Genomic DNA, 18607 nt, shown 5'->3' on the forward strand with positions numbered 1-18607 from the left:
GAGGGAGGGGTTGCCCAGACTGTTTTCACAGTCTTGCATTGACCATCAGACAACAGAAAGAGAAAAAACAGTTATGAGCTGAACATAAAATTATGCCAGTGGAAGGGTGGACAGTAGCAGGTGACCCAACTGTGGTTTGTGAGTACTATGATTTCCCATTGTAGGCAATTCAACTGCAGTTATTCCATTACTAATTTTTCTGTAATTCTGTTACTGATTTGGTGACTGAACTACGAATTTGAATCACTTAATAATTCATAAATAAACTTGATATCAGTAAAAACAGTATAACAAATTGGTAGGTCTACCTTTACTTGTTACCTCTGTGAACTTTCATTATCCTCCCTCCTCACGAGGGAGAGAAATGAGAAAATATCTTAAAGAGATGTGGGATTTTGGTAAAGGAATTACAAGGCCCAAGGCAATGTTTCTTAAACTTATAGAAGGTAAATAATTTCTCCTAAACAAAATAAAAGTGTTAATATTAGTTGGCAGGGGTTTTGACTTAAACATTGTGTTTCTTGTCCCACTTTTCTTGTAAATGTAGTCTATGGCCTTTTTCCCATCTTTTTAACCCCAAAAAGTATTTGCTTATTCCTAAGGAGCAATCAACTGTTGACTCAAAATGCCAGTCATATAGATCTAGCAAAGAAGTCTTAAAAATGCAACAAAAAAATGGTACCCCAACAATATCAATATACAGCATTAAAGGAAATGGCCCACACTGGGTTTTAACTGCCAACCCTTCGTGTGTCTGACCATGCTCCTCTAACAGGACAAATAGCTTGCACCTCTTGAGCTGAGAGACATGGGTCATTTGCAATAAATATCATACAAAAAATTGTATGAGGACACCTGTTCATCGAACATCTCATTCCAAAATCATGGGAATTAATATGAAGTTGGTGCCCACTTTGCTGCTATGAAAGCCTCCACTCTTCTAGGAATGCTTTCCACAAAATGTTGGAACATTGCTGAGGGGACTTGTTTCCATTCAGTCACAAGAGTATTAGTGAGGTCGAGCACTGATGTTGGGCGATTAGGCCCGGCTCGTAGTCAGTGTTCCAATTCATCCCAAAGATCCTCGATGGGTTTGAGGTCAGGGCTCTGTGCAAGCCAATCAAGTTCTTCCACATCAATTTCAACAAACCACTTCTGTATGGACCTCACTTTGTGCACAGGGGCTTTGTCATAATGGAACAGGAAAGGGCCTTCCCCCGAACTGGTGCCACAAAGTTATCAGTGTATGCTGTAGTGTTAAGATTTCCCTTCTCTGGAAGTAAGGGGCCTAGCCCGAACCATGAAAAACAGCCCGAGGCTATTATTCCTCCTCCACCAAACTTTACAGTTGGCACTAAGCATTCGGTCAGGTAGCGTTCTCCCGGCATCCACCAAACCCAGATTCGTCGGTCGGATTGCCAGATGGTCAAGGTTGATCCATAGCTAGTGAACGCATTTCCACTGCTCCAGAGTCGAATGGTGCGGACGCTTGGCATTGCGCATGGTGATCTTAGGCTTTGGTGCGGCTGCTCGGCCATGGAAACCCATTTCATGAAGCTCATGGCGAACAGTTATTGTACTGATGTTGCTTCCAGAGGCAGTTTGGAACTCTGTAGTGAGTGTTGCAACCGAGGTCAGACAATTTGTACACGCTATGCACCTCAGCACTCGGCTGTCCCATTCTGTGAGCTTGTGTGGCCAAGCACTTTGCGGCTGAGCCGGTGTTGCTCCTAGACGTTTCCACTTCACAATAATATCACTTACAGTTGACCGGGGCAGCTCTAGCAGGGCAGAAATTTGACGAACTGAATTGTTGGAAAGGTGGCATCCTATGACAGTGCCACGTTAAAAGTCACTGAGCTCTTCAGTAAGGCCATTCCACAGCCAATGTTTGTCTATGGAGATTGCATGGCTGGGTGCTCGATTTTTATACAGCTGTCCGTAACAGGTGTGGCTGAAATAGCCGAATCCACTAATTTGAAGGGGTGTCCACATACTTTTATATATATAGTGTCGTTTCAGTTTTTGGGGGGCTGAATACCTAAAGATTTTGTCTCAATAATTAATTGTACACTCCATCTCAAAATAAGATGCAATAACATGTTGTTAACTTGTTTCCTAATTTGATTTGAAATTTGATTTGCTTTCCCTTGCAATAATTAAGTTTAATTTAAGAAATGATCCCACAAACTATAGAAAACAACACAATGCATAATTTGAATGCCAATAAGAAGGAATGTCCTGATGATGGTCACAAAAATTCACACCCTTGTCGTGTTCATGCAAAAGGCAACAAGGCATTTGTCTCATAATATAGATATAACTTTGTTTTTGGTAAAGGAAAAAAATCTTTGTCATACCCATGTGAAAACACCAACACAATTGAATTGAAGCTTTAATTAATCTATGTCTGAGGTTCAGTGATATCCTCCTCAGGTGAGGTCATTGAGCGGACAGAGGCCCTTGGGACTGGGACCCAGCGATAGAGTGGTAGAGGGCAGTGCTGACCTCTTGGTGTAAGACTGCGCCGTGTGGCTTTCCATATTGTTGAGCGGGATGCCCAGCTGACCATCGCGGTTCTGGCCCTCATTGGAGTTGACTGCCGAGAGGCAGGCTTTGGAAGCGATTGCGAGACTTGACTTCAAGACCAGGGTGCGCAGGGCCTTGCGGTACTCCCTGCGAATGAGGCAGTAGATGACAGGGTTGAGGCAGCAACTGGTGAAGGCCAGACAGTTGGCCAAGGGGAAGAGGTAGGTCTGGACAAAGTAGTAGGAGGGACTGATTTCTGTTAGATCCAGTTGGATCAGCGCACTCCAGAGAGTTAGCACATTATACGGGAACCAGCAGGTGCAGAAGGAGAGCACCACAACTGCCACGGACTTGGAGACATGAGCCTGTCGTTGTGGGTTGACACCGTTCAGCTTGTGCCGGCAGAGGAAGCGCAGCAGGAGCAGGTAGGAGAGGATCATGATGAAGTAGGGCAACAGGAAGCCAAACAGAAGCCTCAGGAGTTGGTTGACAGCCAGCCAATTCGTACCTTTAGGGAAGCGGAGCAGACATGCAGTGTCATTGGCCATGCCTACTCTGTTGAGATCGGCGAACACGGCACGCGGTGCAGCAGCCACCAGTGCCCCGGCCCATATAAGTGCGGTAGTTACCCGGGAATCACAAAGCTTGTGACCGAGTGGTGCAGCGGGCTTGAGTGCAGTAGCCACTGAACAGTAGCGGGTCAAGCTCATGGCCATCAGGAAGAAGCAACTGGCGTAGACGTTGAGGCCCGTCAGGAGGGACACGGCCTTGCACATGGCCAAACCAAAAGGCCAGTTGTAGTCCAGGGTGATGTCTACTGCCCAGAACGGCAGCGCCACGGAGAGTAGCAAGTCAGCCAGGGCCAGGTTGAACACAAAGAAGTTGATGGCACTCTTGACGATGGTCCGGGTGGAGCAGAGAAGGTACAGCACGAGAAGATTGCCTAGCAGTCCGCCGGTGGCCACGGCACAGTACACCACGGAGATGATGGCGCGCAGCCAGTGGGAGCCATCGCCAGGGAAGTCCAGATTGTATACCATGCTGGTGTTATGGAAGGTCAGGTGGGAATGGTTGCAGGAGGGGTCCTTGTGCAGGGTCTGGTACAACATCTCAAGTCTCTGGAAGTCAGCCTCAGACATTTTGGATGTGGCCAGGAGAAAACCCACCCAAAAGAACAGTTGAGAGAATTCTGAATTATGGCTGTGTAGAAGAAGCTGTCAAGAAGAAGCTTTTACAATGGTAAAAGACAGGTCATTCCTGGTTGGTCCGATGACAAGTTAATGTACATTTATTGATTGTCCTCCATTTCCTGCAAGAAAAGGAGACATGCATATTATTTTTCATGCCTAAAGGGACATTGCTCATCTGATTAAATGAAAGGGTGTCTGTCACATATCAAAGCCATACTTGTTTGATCATTTCGAGGGATGTATTGTTATGAAAATATCCATCATAAGATTAATTTCAAAATGTATTTGAAAAACAACAAAATGGCAGCCTCACCACTGGGTTTGCCATAAAGCTGAGGGATGGGGCTTGAGAAATATAACCACTCTCATATTTATAGATGGCGCAACAGTATTATCTGCGTGTGGCAAGAAGCAATGGCAATATTTAAGCTATACATGGTTATTAACAAACTATGAATTAAAACAACCTTATATTTTAGGTTATTATGGGTTATAGTTGAACTAAGCTCTTAAGGTATTTATAATTGGTATTCTTCAAAATTCTAAAAGTATTCAGACCCCTTGACTTTTGCCACATTTTACTACATTAGACTTATTCTAAAATTGATTAAATACATATTTATCCTCATTAATCTACACACAGTACCCCATAATGACAAAGCAAAAACAGGTTTTTAAAAATGGTTTTCAAATTCAGAAATATCTCATTTACATAAGTATTCACACCCGAGTCAATACTTTGTTGAAGCACCTTTGACAGTGATTACAGCTGTGAGGTCCCATGTAGGTCAGTTGGTAGAGCATGGTGCTTGCAACACCAGGGTTGTGGGTTTGATTCACATGTGGGACCAGTCTGAAAATGTAAGCACTCACTAGTGTAAGTCACTCTGGATAAGAGTGTCTGCTAAAATGTAAATTAATATTTTTGGGTAAGTCTCTAAGAGCTTTCCACACCGAGATTGTGCAACATTTTCCCAGAACTCCACAAGCTCTGTCAAATTGGTTGTTGATCATTGCTAGACAACCATTTTCAGGTCTTGCCATAGATTTCAAGTATATTTAAATCAAAACTGTAACTCGGCCACTCAGGTACATTCATTGTCTTCTTGGTAAGCAACTCCAGTGTAGATGTTTGCACTCACTGTATATAGACTTTTTGTTTTCTTTTGTTCTACTGTATTATTGACTGTATGTTTTGTTTATTCCATGTGTAACTCTGTGTTGTTGTATGTGTCGCATTGCTGCGCTTTACCTTGGCCAGGTCGCAGTTGCAAATGAGAACTTGTTCTCAACTAGCCTACCTGGTTAAATAAAGGTGAAATAAAAATAAAATCTGGCCTTGTGATTTAGGTTATTGCCATGCTGAAAGGTGAATTCATCTCCCAGTCCTTAATGATTACAAGCATACCGATAACTTGATGCAGCCACCCCTATGCTTGCAAATATGGAAACTGGTACTCAGTAATGTGTTGTATTGGATTCCCCCCAAACATAACACTTTGTATTCAGTACAAAAAGTGAATTGCTTTGCCACATTTTTTTGCAGTAATAATTTATTGCCTTGTCGCAAACAGGATGCTTGTTTTGGAATATTTCTATTCTGTAAAGTCTTAATTCTTTTCACTCTGTCAATTAGGTCAGTATCGTGGAGTAACTACAATGTTGTTTATCCGTCCTCAGTTTTCTCCCATCACAGCCATTAAACTCTGTTACTGTTTTAAAGTCACCGTTGGCCTCATGGTGAAATCCCTGAGCGGTTTCCTTTCTCTGAAAACTGAGTTAGGAACGACGCCTATATCTTTGTAGTGACTGAGTGTATTGATACACCATACAAAGTGTAATGAATAATTTCACCATGCTCAAAAAGGGATGTAAAAATCAATATCTGCTTTTTTTTACCTATCTACCAATAGGTGCCCTTCTTTATGAGGCATTGGAAAACCTTGCTGGTCTTTGTGGTTCAATCACAGCCAATCTGTGTTTGAAATTCACTGCTCGACTGAGGGACCTTGCAAGTAATTGTATGTGTTGGGTACAGAGATGAGGTAGTCATTCAAAAATAATGTTAACACTGTTATTGCATGCAAAGTGAGTCCATGTGACTTCATGTGACTTGTTAAGCACATTTTTACTCCTGAACATATTTAGGCTTGCCATAACAAAGGGGTTGAATACATTGACTCAATATATGTGAGCTTTAATTTGTAAAAATGTTTAAAAAGACCATTTCACTTTGACGTTATCGGATATTGTAGGCCAGTGATAAAAACATCTACATTTAATACATTTTTAATTCAGGCTGTAACACAACAAAATGTGGAAAAAGTCAAGGGGTGTGAATACTTTCTGAAGGCTCTGTACTGATTTTGGAGGTTTACTACCATTATCACACAGCGTTGCCATATGGTCTCATTATAATTTTTGTCTCACTTTATTATGAAATTGATTCATGAAAACTGAACACTAATCATTCTTAACTAACCCTTGTAACGATTGCCAATCTTTCATTTAAGGAGAAATGTACACGTTTTTATCATAATCATGTATGGTGTAGGAAGGAGTAGCAACGAAGTGATAGTATGGGCCATATGGAAACATCATGCAGTAAAGGAGTTTATTAACTAATTACACAATGTACATTGTAGATACAAATTCATGTTTTTAAACACCATCCATTATAACACAATGACAAGGACAATTGGGTAACGTTATAATTTAATATTGAGAATGATGCGCAATCATTCAAAATTAACTATGCTTATCTAGCCTATAATATTCAATTTTTATAGTTTGTATCAATGGACAGAAATAAGTACCCTGAAGCTGAAACATTGCAAACTTAGTATAGCCTACATGCTCTGTAGGCAAAATACAATTAATTACATTTCAACAAACAGAAAAGATCTAAGAACATTAGGCTATGCATGTTTTAGATGGATAAAATACATCTTATTTATTCAGATATTCTTTCAAATCATATCATATTCTCCGAAGTGTTATCAACAAAATATAATTGGGAAAACACATGTTTTATTGTCACATAGGTGCAGTGAAATGTGTTGTTTTACAGGTTCAGCTATAGTAGCACAGCGCCCATTGAGCAAATGAGTGTTAAGTGCCTTGCTTAAGAGCACATCGCCTCGGGAATAACGAACCAGCCACCTTTCTGCTCCTGGGCCAACCGCATAACCGCTAGGCTACCTGCCGCCTGTTTTAGTTATTCAAACGAGACAGCTAATATTAGACAAGATGGTTTATGGTCAAGCGAGCAATTTAACAAAATCAAGTAGCCTAGGTGATTCGGGAGACACGTATCCCTTTTCAGAATTGAAACAGACAAGTGCGCTTGTCATAAAAATGAATTTGATCTATGTGCAATGGAAAGTTATCCAACTAACAATGACAGTAAATACATATCGGACGTGAATGTAAAAGTCTGCCTAACATTACAGATGAGCTCTCACCTGACTTGAATGGACGGTAATCAGTTCAGTGGGCTTCAGTTGCTCGGATGCTAATGTTCCACAAGTACGCTTTTGGAGACCACGCACGGCACCATCCGAAAAGACCACCTGCCTCAGCAGCGTATGAATGTAGCAGTGGAACAGTTATAAACAGATGAACATAATGCAGACTGGACTGCAACCTTGCATCTGTCCCTCCCCGTTGCAGTTCCTAAGTTCACACTGTCCCGCTGGTACGAAACACTTCGGAACAGTTCACTGGTGGGGACGCTCGTTTTGTAAACTACAAATAACCTGTGTGAATGACGTTTGAGAAGTGAATGCGTTACTCATCGAAAGGGTTATATAACCCGATGCAATTTGCCTGGAATCCACTAACGTTGCGCGTTTAATATAGAAACTACACGTATTAATAAATGGACAGGAATTAAGGCGACAAATTGGCGTTCTTAAATTTAACCAAGAGCCAAATAAAATGAAAACATACCCCCTGTTGCCCTTATCAAAAGTTCCACGATATCAACGAAGTCATAGTTTTACACAGTTCAAATGGACGGGATATGCTTGGGAAAGTGAAAGGTGTGATGGCATAGTGGCCTAGAGAATCTTAAACGAAAAAAAAGGTTCTGCCAGAACATGTAGCCAGAATTGCCTCCAACAATATCGGATTTACACTAAATAAGTGGTCTACCTTTTAATTCATGCATGTTGCCCAGTTGCAGTGAAAAGCAATTAGTCAAATCAAGGCGAGGTCTACAGTGAGCTACAAAAGTATTTGGACAGTGACATTTGTTGTTTTTTTCTCTGTACTCTACGATTTAAAAAAATGATCTCCTCTAGACATGGGATCATCATTATTCACGATTCATTCAGGATGATCCTTAATCATGGTAGCATCCACATTAATTTAGAAGTGTTTAGAAACATATTCTATTCTTATTTACAATAAAAGTGACTAAAATGACACAAGACATTATTTACCATTAATTTCTAATGGACACAAAATAATCTGAAATGCAACCAAAACAAACACAAATGCATCTAACAAATTGTGCTGTAATTTCTCAACAGTTCACCCGATATGGATGAAAATACCCTCAAATTAAAGTAAACAGTCTGCACTTTAACCTCATAGTCATTGTGTCATTTAAAATCCAAAGTATTGGACTACAGAGCCAGAATGACAAGAAAAATATCTCTGTTCCAATACTTTTTGAGCTATGTCTGGAGGAGATTAGCATATTAATTGCTTTAAATATTATACATATAGCCTACAAACTAACTGCCTGTTTTCTTCTACATTTCATATAGGCCTACAGATTTGAGAAAGAATCAAGCCATAGCCCACTGGGTAGGGAAGTCAATTCAACTACTTTTCCAAGTTGATTCAACATCATTGATGTGACATGGAAACAACGTTGATTCAACCATTCGTTGTATGCCCAGTTGGGAGGTTAAATTAGGCTATGTAGGCTACTCATAAAGCTATGTGTACTTAGATATCGATATTGATCAAGGTATATGACACGTTATAAATAGGCACTAGGTTATCTGTTTTCATCAATTTTTTTTCAAATTGGTAATGACGTTCTCTAAATTAGATTTTTCAAAATGGGCTCTTTATTGCAGAGTCCACTGTTGATATTGGAAAGGTCATCAGCAATGAATGAGTTGATTAGATTAGCTGTGGAAAAGGCAGGGTGATACAGAGGGACTAACACAGATTATCTTATCTCTCTGCATTAAAGGCCCAGTGCCCAGTTCCTATGTTTTATATATATTTCCACACATCGAGTTTGTAATAATATTGTGAAAATTATTATAATGCCCTCCTAGTGTAAGAGCTGTTTGAAAAGACCAAATTAAATAATTTCAGACTCTTTGTTGGGAGGGAGTTTTGGCCTTCTGTGGTGACGTCAACATGCGGTAAATTTGTTAATAGACCAATAAGAAAAAGAGTTCCAAATCTCTTTGCCAATAAAAGAAAATCTTCATTTTCCCCCTCCCCACCCAAACCACTCCCAGACAGTCCTACAGTAGCAAAATTATTGTTTGAGAAATTGCTCTATGCTAAGCAGCTATTTCAGTTTATTTTGTAATGTTTTAATTTAAAACAATACAATTTATGGAATGAAATGTTATCCAGAAATTATTTGATAATGAGATAAAAACAGCTGCATTGGACCTTTAAGCCATCTCTCCCTGTCTTTAAGTAGCAGAACAAAACAAACATTTTCTCTGCATGTTTACCAGTCGATTAGGCCTACCGATGAACACGTTACGTGTGTTGACCCTACAGACTTGACCAGAGATCAGATTCCTGTCATGTAGAAGAAACAGTCACCATCTTCCTTTGAATGTAGGCATAGCCTTCATATTCCTACAATAAAGTATTTAAAATACAGTAGCTGTGCGTATGTAAAATCAACAGGGAAGCCAATACAGAACAAATGCCATATTACAACCTATGTGTTGTGATAATTGTGTTGCTTGCTCTTTAACCTGTTAGTTCATATGCCTTGACACTGTGAAAAAAAAAAAAATATATATATATATATATATATACACACACACACACACACACACACACACACACACACACACATACAGTGGGGAGAACAAGTATTTAATACACTGCCGATTTTGCAGGTTTTCCTACTTACAAAGCATGTAGAGGTCTGTAATTTTTATCATAGGTACACTTCAACTGTGAGAGACGGAATCTAAAACAAAAATCTAGAAAATCACATTGTATGATTTTTAAGTAATTCATTTGCATTTTATTTCATGACATAAGTATTTGATCACCTACCAACCAGTAAGAACTCCTTTTACTGAGGAGTGGTTTCCATCTGGCCACTCTACCATAAAGGCCTGATTGGCGTAGTGGGCAGAGATTGTGGTCCTTCTGGAAGTTTCTCCCATCTCCACATAGAAACTCTTGAGCTCTGTCAAATTGACCATTGGGTTCTTGGTCACCTCCCTGACCAAGGCCCTTCTCCCCCGATTGCTCAGTTTGGCTGGGCGGCCAGCTTGATGGAGGCCACTGTGTTCTTGGGGACTTTCAATGCTGCAGACATGTTTTAGTACCCTTCCCTATGTCTGTGCCTCTACACAAACCTGTCTCAGACTTCTAAGGACAATTCCTTCAACCTCATGGCTTGGTTTTTTGCTCTGACATGCACTAACCGTGGGACCTTATATAGACAGGTGTGTTCCTTTCCAAATCATGTCCAATCAATTGAATTTACCACAGGTGGACTCCATTCAAGTTGTAGAAACATCTTAAGGATGATCAATGGAAACAGGATACACCTGAACTCAATTTGGAGTCTCATAGCAAAGGGTCTGAATACATATGTAAATAAGGTTATTTCTGTTTTAATTCGTAATACATTTTCAAAAATGTCTAATAACTTGTTTTCACTTTGTCATTATGGGGTATTGTGTGGAGAGTGATGAGGAAAAAAATGTATTTTATCAAACATATATCAAATGTATGAATTTATGACTGGGTCAGAATTGCAGTTGTAGTCATTGGCCAGTACTGAGAATTAGGTAAAACCACAATTCCAAATCCCTATTTCCATGCATGGCTAATTTAGGAAAGGGACGCTATTAGCTAGCTACCCACCTGATGACAACAACACAACGATATTCCCTTTACATTTTTTTGTTGGTACGCCAGGACTATTCATAGCTGAGCTGACTCAGTTTAGCGCATTTTATTTATTTTTTATCAAGGGAGGCCAAATGCTCGCTGGCTTTCCTTGCACTCAATGCTATGTGCGGCAACAATGTCATACTCTTTCTGACCAGACTGCATCAGATAGATTCGCTTCACATGCTGAGACAGAGGGCCACTGTTTAGGTCGCTCAGATGCTTTCTCCAGTGATATACAGTCAGCCTCTTGCGAATTGTAGGAAATTTATGAAACACAGAGAGACGAAAGATTCATTATTTTGTATGGTTTTTTAGAGGTGGTGGGGGTACATTTTTGGCGGGAAGTTTGGCTTCCCTTGGCATCCATGAGATGATTGTGAACTACAGGAAAAGGACGACTGAGCACCCCCTAATTTTCACTAAATGGGCTGTAGTGGAGCAGGTTGACAGCTTCAAGTTCGTTGGTGTCCACATCACCAACAAACTATCATGGTCCAAACACACTAAGACAGTCGTGAAGAGGGCACGACAAAGCCTATTCCCCCTCAGATCCTCAAAAAATGTATACAGCTGCACCATCGAGAGCAACCTGACTGTTTGCATCACTGCCTGGTATGGGAACTGCTCGGCCTACGACCGCAAGGCACTACAGAGGGTAGTGCGTACGGCCAATACATCACTGAGGCCAAGCTTCCTGCCATCCAGGATCTCTATAGCAGGCAGTGTCAGAGGAAGGCCCTAAACATTGTCAAAGACTCCAGCCACCCTAGTCATAGACTGTTCTCTTGTCTACAGCACGGCAAGTGGTACTGGAGCGCCAAGTCTAAGTTCAAAAGGCTTCTTCTTTATTAGCCTACAATAGCCTACAATCTCTGTGGGATGAAGACGCACTATATTATCCAAGGTGGACCACCAGTACTTCCCACTAAGACAGTGCACTGTCCAACCGATGCCCGGATGACCAGAGGAGGGTGACGTGTGGGCCCAATAGATCAAATGGTCGTGGACAGCAAACGTAACGTATAGACACCCAGCTGGGGGGAGTGGGCTCTGTACGTAACACCCTCTCGATGTCCACGTTCAGCTCCCACACTACCGGTGCCACCAGGCAGACGCCGGGAGAATGGGAGTGGGATCCATGGACTGGTCCTCTGTGTCATACATCCGGGACAGTGCGGCTGCCTTCGCGTTCTGGGAACCTGGTCTGTAGGACAGGGTGAAAACAAAACGGGTAAAGTACATGGGCCACCTTGCCTGGCGAGGGTTCAGTCTCCTCGCCGCCTGGATGTACTCCAGATTGCGGTAGTCCGTCCAGATGAGAAAAGGGTGTTTAGCCCCCTCAAGCCAATGTCTCCACGCCTTCAAAGCCTTGACGACAGCCAACAACTCCTGGTCCCCCATGTCATAGTTTTGCTCCCCCGGGCTGAGCTTCTTCGAAAAGAAGGCACAGGGCCGGAGCTTTCGTGGCGTACCCGAGCACTGAGAGAGCACGGCTCCTATTCCAGCCTCGGACGCGTCTACCTCCACTATGAACGCCAAAGAGGGATCCAGATGAGCCAGCATGGGAGCCGAGGTAAATGGTGCCCTCAGCTGACCAAAAGCCCTGTCCGCCTCAGCCGACCACTGCAAACGCACCGGTCCCCCCTTCAGCATTGAGGTAATGGGATCCGCTACCAGACAAAAGCGCCAGATAAACCTCCGGTAGTAGTTGGCCAACCCTAGAAACCACTGCACCTCCTTTACCGTGGTGGGAGTCGGCCAATTACGTACGACTGTTATGTGGTCACTCTCCATCTCCACCCCTGAAGTGGAAATGGTCCCTAGGAAGGAGACGGACTGTTGGAAGATCAGGCATTTCTCAGCCTTGATGTATAGGTCATGCTCCAACAGTCGACCAAGCACCCTGCGCACCAAGGACACATGCTCGGCGCGTGTAGCGGAGTATATCAGAATATCATCGATATACACCACTACACCCTGCCCCCGCAGGTCCCTGAAGATCTCATCTACAAATGATTGGAAGACTGATGGAGCATTCATCAACCCATATGGCATGACAAGGTACTGATTGTTGGCTGATCACTCCCAACCAATAGGAATCCCCACCCTGTTGAATAATTTGAAATAGTGGAAGCCCTCAATGGCAAAAGCAAAAGACTATAGTTAGATTAGATACAGCAACGTAATTGACAGAGCACACAATGCAATGTGGGAGGATAGGGATATATCTATTTATTCATTTGTTTGCTTATTTAAATCTCCAGAAATATAAACTTCACCCTTATTCACATAAAAGCAATGTCTGTTGAATAATTAAGTAAATATCAATAAAATCATTGTAATAGCAATAATAATTACAATAATCATCATACTAATTACAATAACCATTACCATCATGAGACTAACATTCATATGAAATCTCCATAACATTTCGTTAAATATGTTTTTCATTGATCTACAGTATACACACAAAATAATGTCTGCATACAAATGTCTGTGACATTCCCTAATGTCCATTAAAAGTTTGACAATAGGAGGGGGTGGGGTGTTCAGGGGTTATGGCTTGTCAAGGGGCATGGCTAACTTTAAGGGAAGGCCCCATCATAAGGGTAGCATCAAAGAGAAGGCTAAGAGAAAAGGCATTATATCACGTCACTCAATGTTATGAATAAATAGGTAGTTTCAATATGATCGATTAAGGGTTCAGTTGATTTGTATGACAATCTACTTGTGTCTAGGAGTAATATGCATGAAATGTTATAGCAAAGCAGCTGAGAATGATTTACATTTGAAACTTGAAAAACTGCCTATATTGGCTAAATCAATATATGGCAATTCATTCCTTGTGGCTACAGCAAACATTTCTATGCTATTCACTTGTATTTTGGACACTCGGTTATTGACGTGAGAAGATGTTGATCTGAGGCTTTTGTAGATGAAAAGAGAAATGGGGTTGTGGCATTGTTTTAAAAAAAAATCTGATATTTGAACAGAGGCACAGTATATCATTTAAATATAGTGCACCTGTATCTATGAAAAGCATGATCTTAAGTCTATCTCAATCCTTAACTATCTCAAACACTACAAAATCAACGTACCATAAGGTCTACTCATAAAACCAACAAAGATCTGTATGTAAATATATGTACCTTAATAGAACTATGAGAAAATAAAATATTAAAAAGAAAAGTGATTAAATGAATTAAATAGTTTCAAGCGGGAATTTATAATATCCACTGCCCCAATTTATATACAGAAATTACCAACACATAAAATAATGTCAAAGTTCCATAGTTTGACTAGAAGGGAAAGATAAAACATTTACAGAAATCTCTATGGGATTCATTTTGTTAGAGTTGGTATGTGAGTCTGTGTGAAAGGGTGTTCTTTTGTGTGTGTGAGGCTTGGAATAGTTATTTTTGCGTGTGCAGAACAGGGTGGTGTGTATTTGCATGGGTGGAAAACAAAATATTGATGTTTTGTTTTTCTTCGAGTGGGGGGAACCAAGAGAGGACAATACACAACTCAAATGAGAAGACATGGGATCTGCTCCTGTGTGTAGCCATGCTTGTGTACCCCCTCTCGTCCCTGCCGTTGTGAGGTGTATTTTTATAGATTTTTTTGTCTTAGGGAACAATTCTTCACACACACACACTGCATATTCACACATACTGTACAAGCCAACCATATACACTGAGTGTACAAAACATTAAGGACACCTGATTTTTCCATGACATAGACTGACCAGGTAAATCCAGGTGAAAGCTCTGATCCCGTATTGATGTCACTTGTTAAATCCACTTCAATCAGTATAGATGACGGGGAGGAGACAGGTTAAATAAGGACTTTTAAGCCTTGAGACAATTGAGACATGGATTGTGTATGTGTGCCATTCAGAGGGTGACCAAATATTTGAACACCTTTGAATGGGAAATGGTAGTAGATGCCAGGTACACTGGTTTGTGTCAAAAACTGCCTTGCTGCTGGGTTTTTCATGCTCAACAGTTTCCTGTGTGTATCAAGAATGGTCCACCACCCAAAGGACATCCAGCCAATTTGACACAACTGTGGGAAGCATTTGAGTCAACATGGGGCAGCATCACTGTGCCCCGATGTATTGATGCTGTTCTGAAGGCAAAAAGCAGAGGGGCAACTCAATATCAGGAAGGTGTTCCTAATTTTTGATATACTCAGTGTACATGGAACCTTTTTCTTGTATATTCAACTATATATATATACACACAGTACCAGTCAAAGTTTGGACACACCTACTCATTCTTTATTTTTACAATTTTCTACATTGTAGAATAATAGGGAAAACATCAACACTATGAAATAACACATATGGAATCATGTTGTAACCAAAAAAGTAAAGCAAATCAAAATATATTTTATAATTGAGATTCTTCAAAGTAGCCACCCTTTGCCTTGTGACAAGGTAGGGTGGTATAGAGAAGATAGCCCTATTTAGTATAAGACCAAATCCATATTATGGCAAGAACAGCTCAAATAAGCAAAGATAAGTGACAGTCCATCATTACTTTAAGACATGTTCTACCAAGTGCAGTCACAAAAACCATCAAGCACTATGATGAAACTGGCTCTCATGAGGACTGCCACAGGAAAAGAAGACCCAGAGATACCTCTGCTGCAGTCATTAGACTTACCAGAAATTGCAGCCCCAAAAAATGCTTCAGAGTTCAAGTAACAGACACATCAACATCAACTGTTCAGAGGAGACTGCGTGAATCTGGCCTCCATGGTCGAATTGTTGCAAAGAAACCACTACTAAAGGACACCAATAAGATGAAGAGACTTGCTTGGGCCAAGAAACACGAGCAATGGACATTAGACCGGTGGAAATCTGTCCTTTGGTCTGATTAGTTCAAATTTGAGATCTTAGGTTCCAACTGCTGTGTCTTTGTGAGACGCAGAGTAGTTGAATGGATGATCTCCGCATGTGTGGTTCCCACTGAGAAGCATGGAGGAGGAGGAGGGGTAATGGTGTGGGGGTGCTTTGCTGGTGACACTGTCAGTGATTTATTTACAATTCAAGGCACACTTAACTACCATGGATACCACAGCATTGTGCAGCGATACGCCATCCCACACGGTTTGCGCTTAGTGGAACTATCACTTGTTTTTCAACAGGACAATGACCCAACACACCTCCAGGCTGTGTAAGGGTTATTTGACCAAGAAGGAGAGTGATGGAGTGCTGCATCAGATGACCTGGCCTCCATAATCCCCTGATCTCAACCCAATTAAGATGGTTTGGGATGAGTTGGACCGCAGAGAGAAGAAAAAGCAGCCAACAAGTGCTCAGCATATGTGAGAACTCCTTCAAGACTGTTGGCAAAGCATTGCGGGTGAAGCTGGTTGAGAGAATGCCAAGAGTGCTCAAAGCTGTCATCAAGGAAAATGGTGTCTACTTTGAAGAATCTCAAATATACAATATATTTTGATTTGTTTAACACATTTTTGGTTATTACATGATCCCATATGTGTTATTTCATAGTTCTGATGTCTTCACTATTATTCTACAATGTATACATTTGTAAAAAATAAAGAAAAAGACTTGAATGAGTAGGTGTGTCCGAACTTTTGACTGGTACTACACATATACATATATATATATGCAAGGAACAGATACACCCATTCAATAATTGAGACATTAAGTTATTCCATCTGATGATTGTTCTGCCACACCCCTATGTGATGATAAGGGGAGGTGAGTATGACCTGAAGGTTGGAGTCCAGGCATCTGCACGAGTCCAAGGTGAAAGAGTGGCGTCAATTCAACTGGAACAGGTCACTCATGACAATTGCAGCATCCCTGATCCCCAGCCAAACACGAGCTCTGTAGCTGAGCACCACTTGAGGAAGCGTCCTTCCTCTGCTATCGAGTGCAGATTGATACTATGGTCACAAGAGGGCAGTGTGTCCCAGACTTTGATGGAGGCAGAGCAGGTCAAATCCACCTCTTTTCCATCTCAAAGAGAACCCATACATACAAAAGCGAAGTGGTCCAGAGGAATTGTCCACAATGTAAAGAAACCTTACTGGGATATCAATTTAAAGAAACAAACACCACACATGTCCAGGTGAGTAATTCATATCATTAAAACACATATGTAGGAAATGTAAAACAATGTCCATATGTCCCAGCTCCTTAGGTTTAAATTGTATCCAGATGACATAGATAATCAAAACCTTTTGTCCTTCTGTTGTGAAACATAGGGCTGTGCATATTTAGTTTGTTTACTCTCGGGTGGAGATAGAGAAGAGCAGTACAAGGGAAAAGGAGGAAACAATTTGGCCAGAGAGATAGATATGTTCACGGCATTACAGAGATATATAGTCTGAGAACAGGGGCAGTATTGGCATTAGGCTTTCATTTCATTCACCGTCTGTAATACTAAGTATTAATCTACTCAGTTTAATACTAAGAACATAAAAAAAATCATAAATTGGAGCCATAGTGTTTGACAGCATAACTGGACGCGTTACCCAGTAAAAGTATCCGATTGCTGCCATTGTTTTCAATAAAACATGGGCGTAAGCAGCGTGTTTCTCCGACAGGCTCCCGGGTGCTGGTTCTGTTTTCAAGAATTCTACCCTCTGGCCGCGGGTTACGCGTTCAGCATAACAGTTAAAAAACCTACTGCTTTCGCGAAGGCCTCGGTGTAGTAGGTTTGTCACAGGGGAATTAATAAATTGATGTGAGGAATCTTGGGATACCCCAAAGTCTCTTTCTCTCTCTTTCTCAGTATTGTGCTTTGTCATACCTATTTAAACAGAAACAACAGGTTCAATATTGCCATGTTTCATCACTCGTGAATGGGTCACTGCAACAAGCAGACAATGTAAACATCACCACCCATATTGAGCTGATTGTCACCAGGGTCAAAACTTACAGTGGTATTGCAGAGAGAGGGAGAGAAAGAGCAAATGCATGAAGGAGTGTGTTTGTGTGTGTGTGTTAGCATGTGAAGACCCCCCTTGAATTCAAAGTTCAGCTTGTTGTGGGAAGTCAACAGATCTGGAGCAGCCATGTACTGCAGACCTCTTCTATGTTTGCCAGCCAATAGAATTATGCCGGGACCCATATCAGCTCTGCCAGTCAGGTTCCAGGGTGTCCTCCGTAAAACGGTTGGATTGGCTGCAGGAAGGGAGGGAGGGAAAGAAGATGGTGAAAGGGCAATGGATGAAATAACAATACGAATCTTTGAGTTATTCTAGACTGCAATAGAGTTAAACATTTAGCAACCACTGCAATAGAACTATATGGTAAAACAAAATACCCTCTCCACCTGTCTCTCTCCACACACACACACACACACACACACACACACACACACACACACACACACACAGCATGAAACCCCTAGTAGGGAAATAAAAAAAGAGGCAAATAAAGAGGTACAAAAAGCCTTCCCAATCCACACGCTATGATTTACTAATTGTCAACCTCAAAACTGATAGAAGCCCATTTGACCATTGGATTCAAAACGACATAACCAAACAGACATAGTCAAACATCAGAGCATGGCTCCTTTAGTCTTTAAAACTAACATGTCATTTTATAAATATTCCTTTATTCAACAAGGCTTGTTAACTGAGAACCAATTCTCATTATTTCAAAGCCCATGTAGTGACTGATGGTGGAAATTAGCGCAAGCTAAAGCAAGACGGTGCAATGCATCTGACATCTGGTAAATCAATGTGTCAATGTTATTAAATCTGTCCCTATCAAGTAA

The 18607-nt window shown here is 41.2% G+C and overlaps 2 protein-coding genes across 4 annotated transcripts in view; both read right to left on the reverse strand.

Moving 5' to 3' along the window:
• Positions 1 to 1845: 1845 nt before the first annotated feature.
• Positions 1846 to 7480, reverse strand: LOC112266005 (relaxin-3 receptor 1). The gene is made up of 2 exons (XM_024443508.2): positions 7184 to 7480; positions 1846 to 3838 (listed from the first exon to the last, which is right to left on the reverse strand). Exon 2 carries the CDS (start codon positions 3666 to 3668, stop codon positions 2433 to 2435), a length of 1236 nt encoding a protein of 411 aa, XP_024299276.1. The 5' UTR covers positions 3669 to 3838; positions 7184 to 7480; the 3' UTR covers positions 1846 to 2432.
• Positions 7481 to 17849: 10369 nt separating this feature from the next.
• syngap1a (synaptic Ras GTPase activating protein 1a) overlaps positions 17850 to 18607 on the reverse strand; it is a 105570-nt gene continuing 104812 nt past the window's right edge. For all 3 annotated transcript variants that reach the window (XM_024441419.2, XM_024441421.2, XM_024441420.2), the window contains one exon: positions 17850 to 18009. Coding sequence is in view for 2 of the 3 variants with exons in the window: in XM_024441421.2 (XP_024297189.1) it covers positions 17971 to 18009 (39 nt within the window). In the remaining variant the exon portion in view is untranslated. The remainder of the gene's footprint in view (positions 18010 to 18607) is intronic.

The sequence above is a fragment of the Oncorhynchus tshawytscha genome, linkage group LG13, assembly GCF_018296145.1.
Source record: "Oncorhynchus tshawytscha isolate Ot180627B linkage group LG13, Otsh_v2.0, whole genome shotgun sequence".
Lineage (NCBI taxonomy): Eukaryota > Metazoa > Chordata > Actinopteri > Salmoniformes > Salmonidae > Oncorhynchus > Oncorhynchus tshawytscha.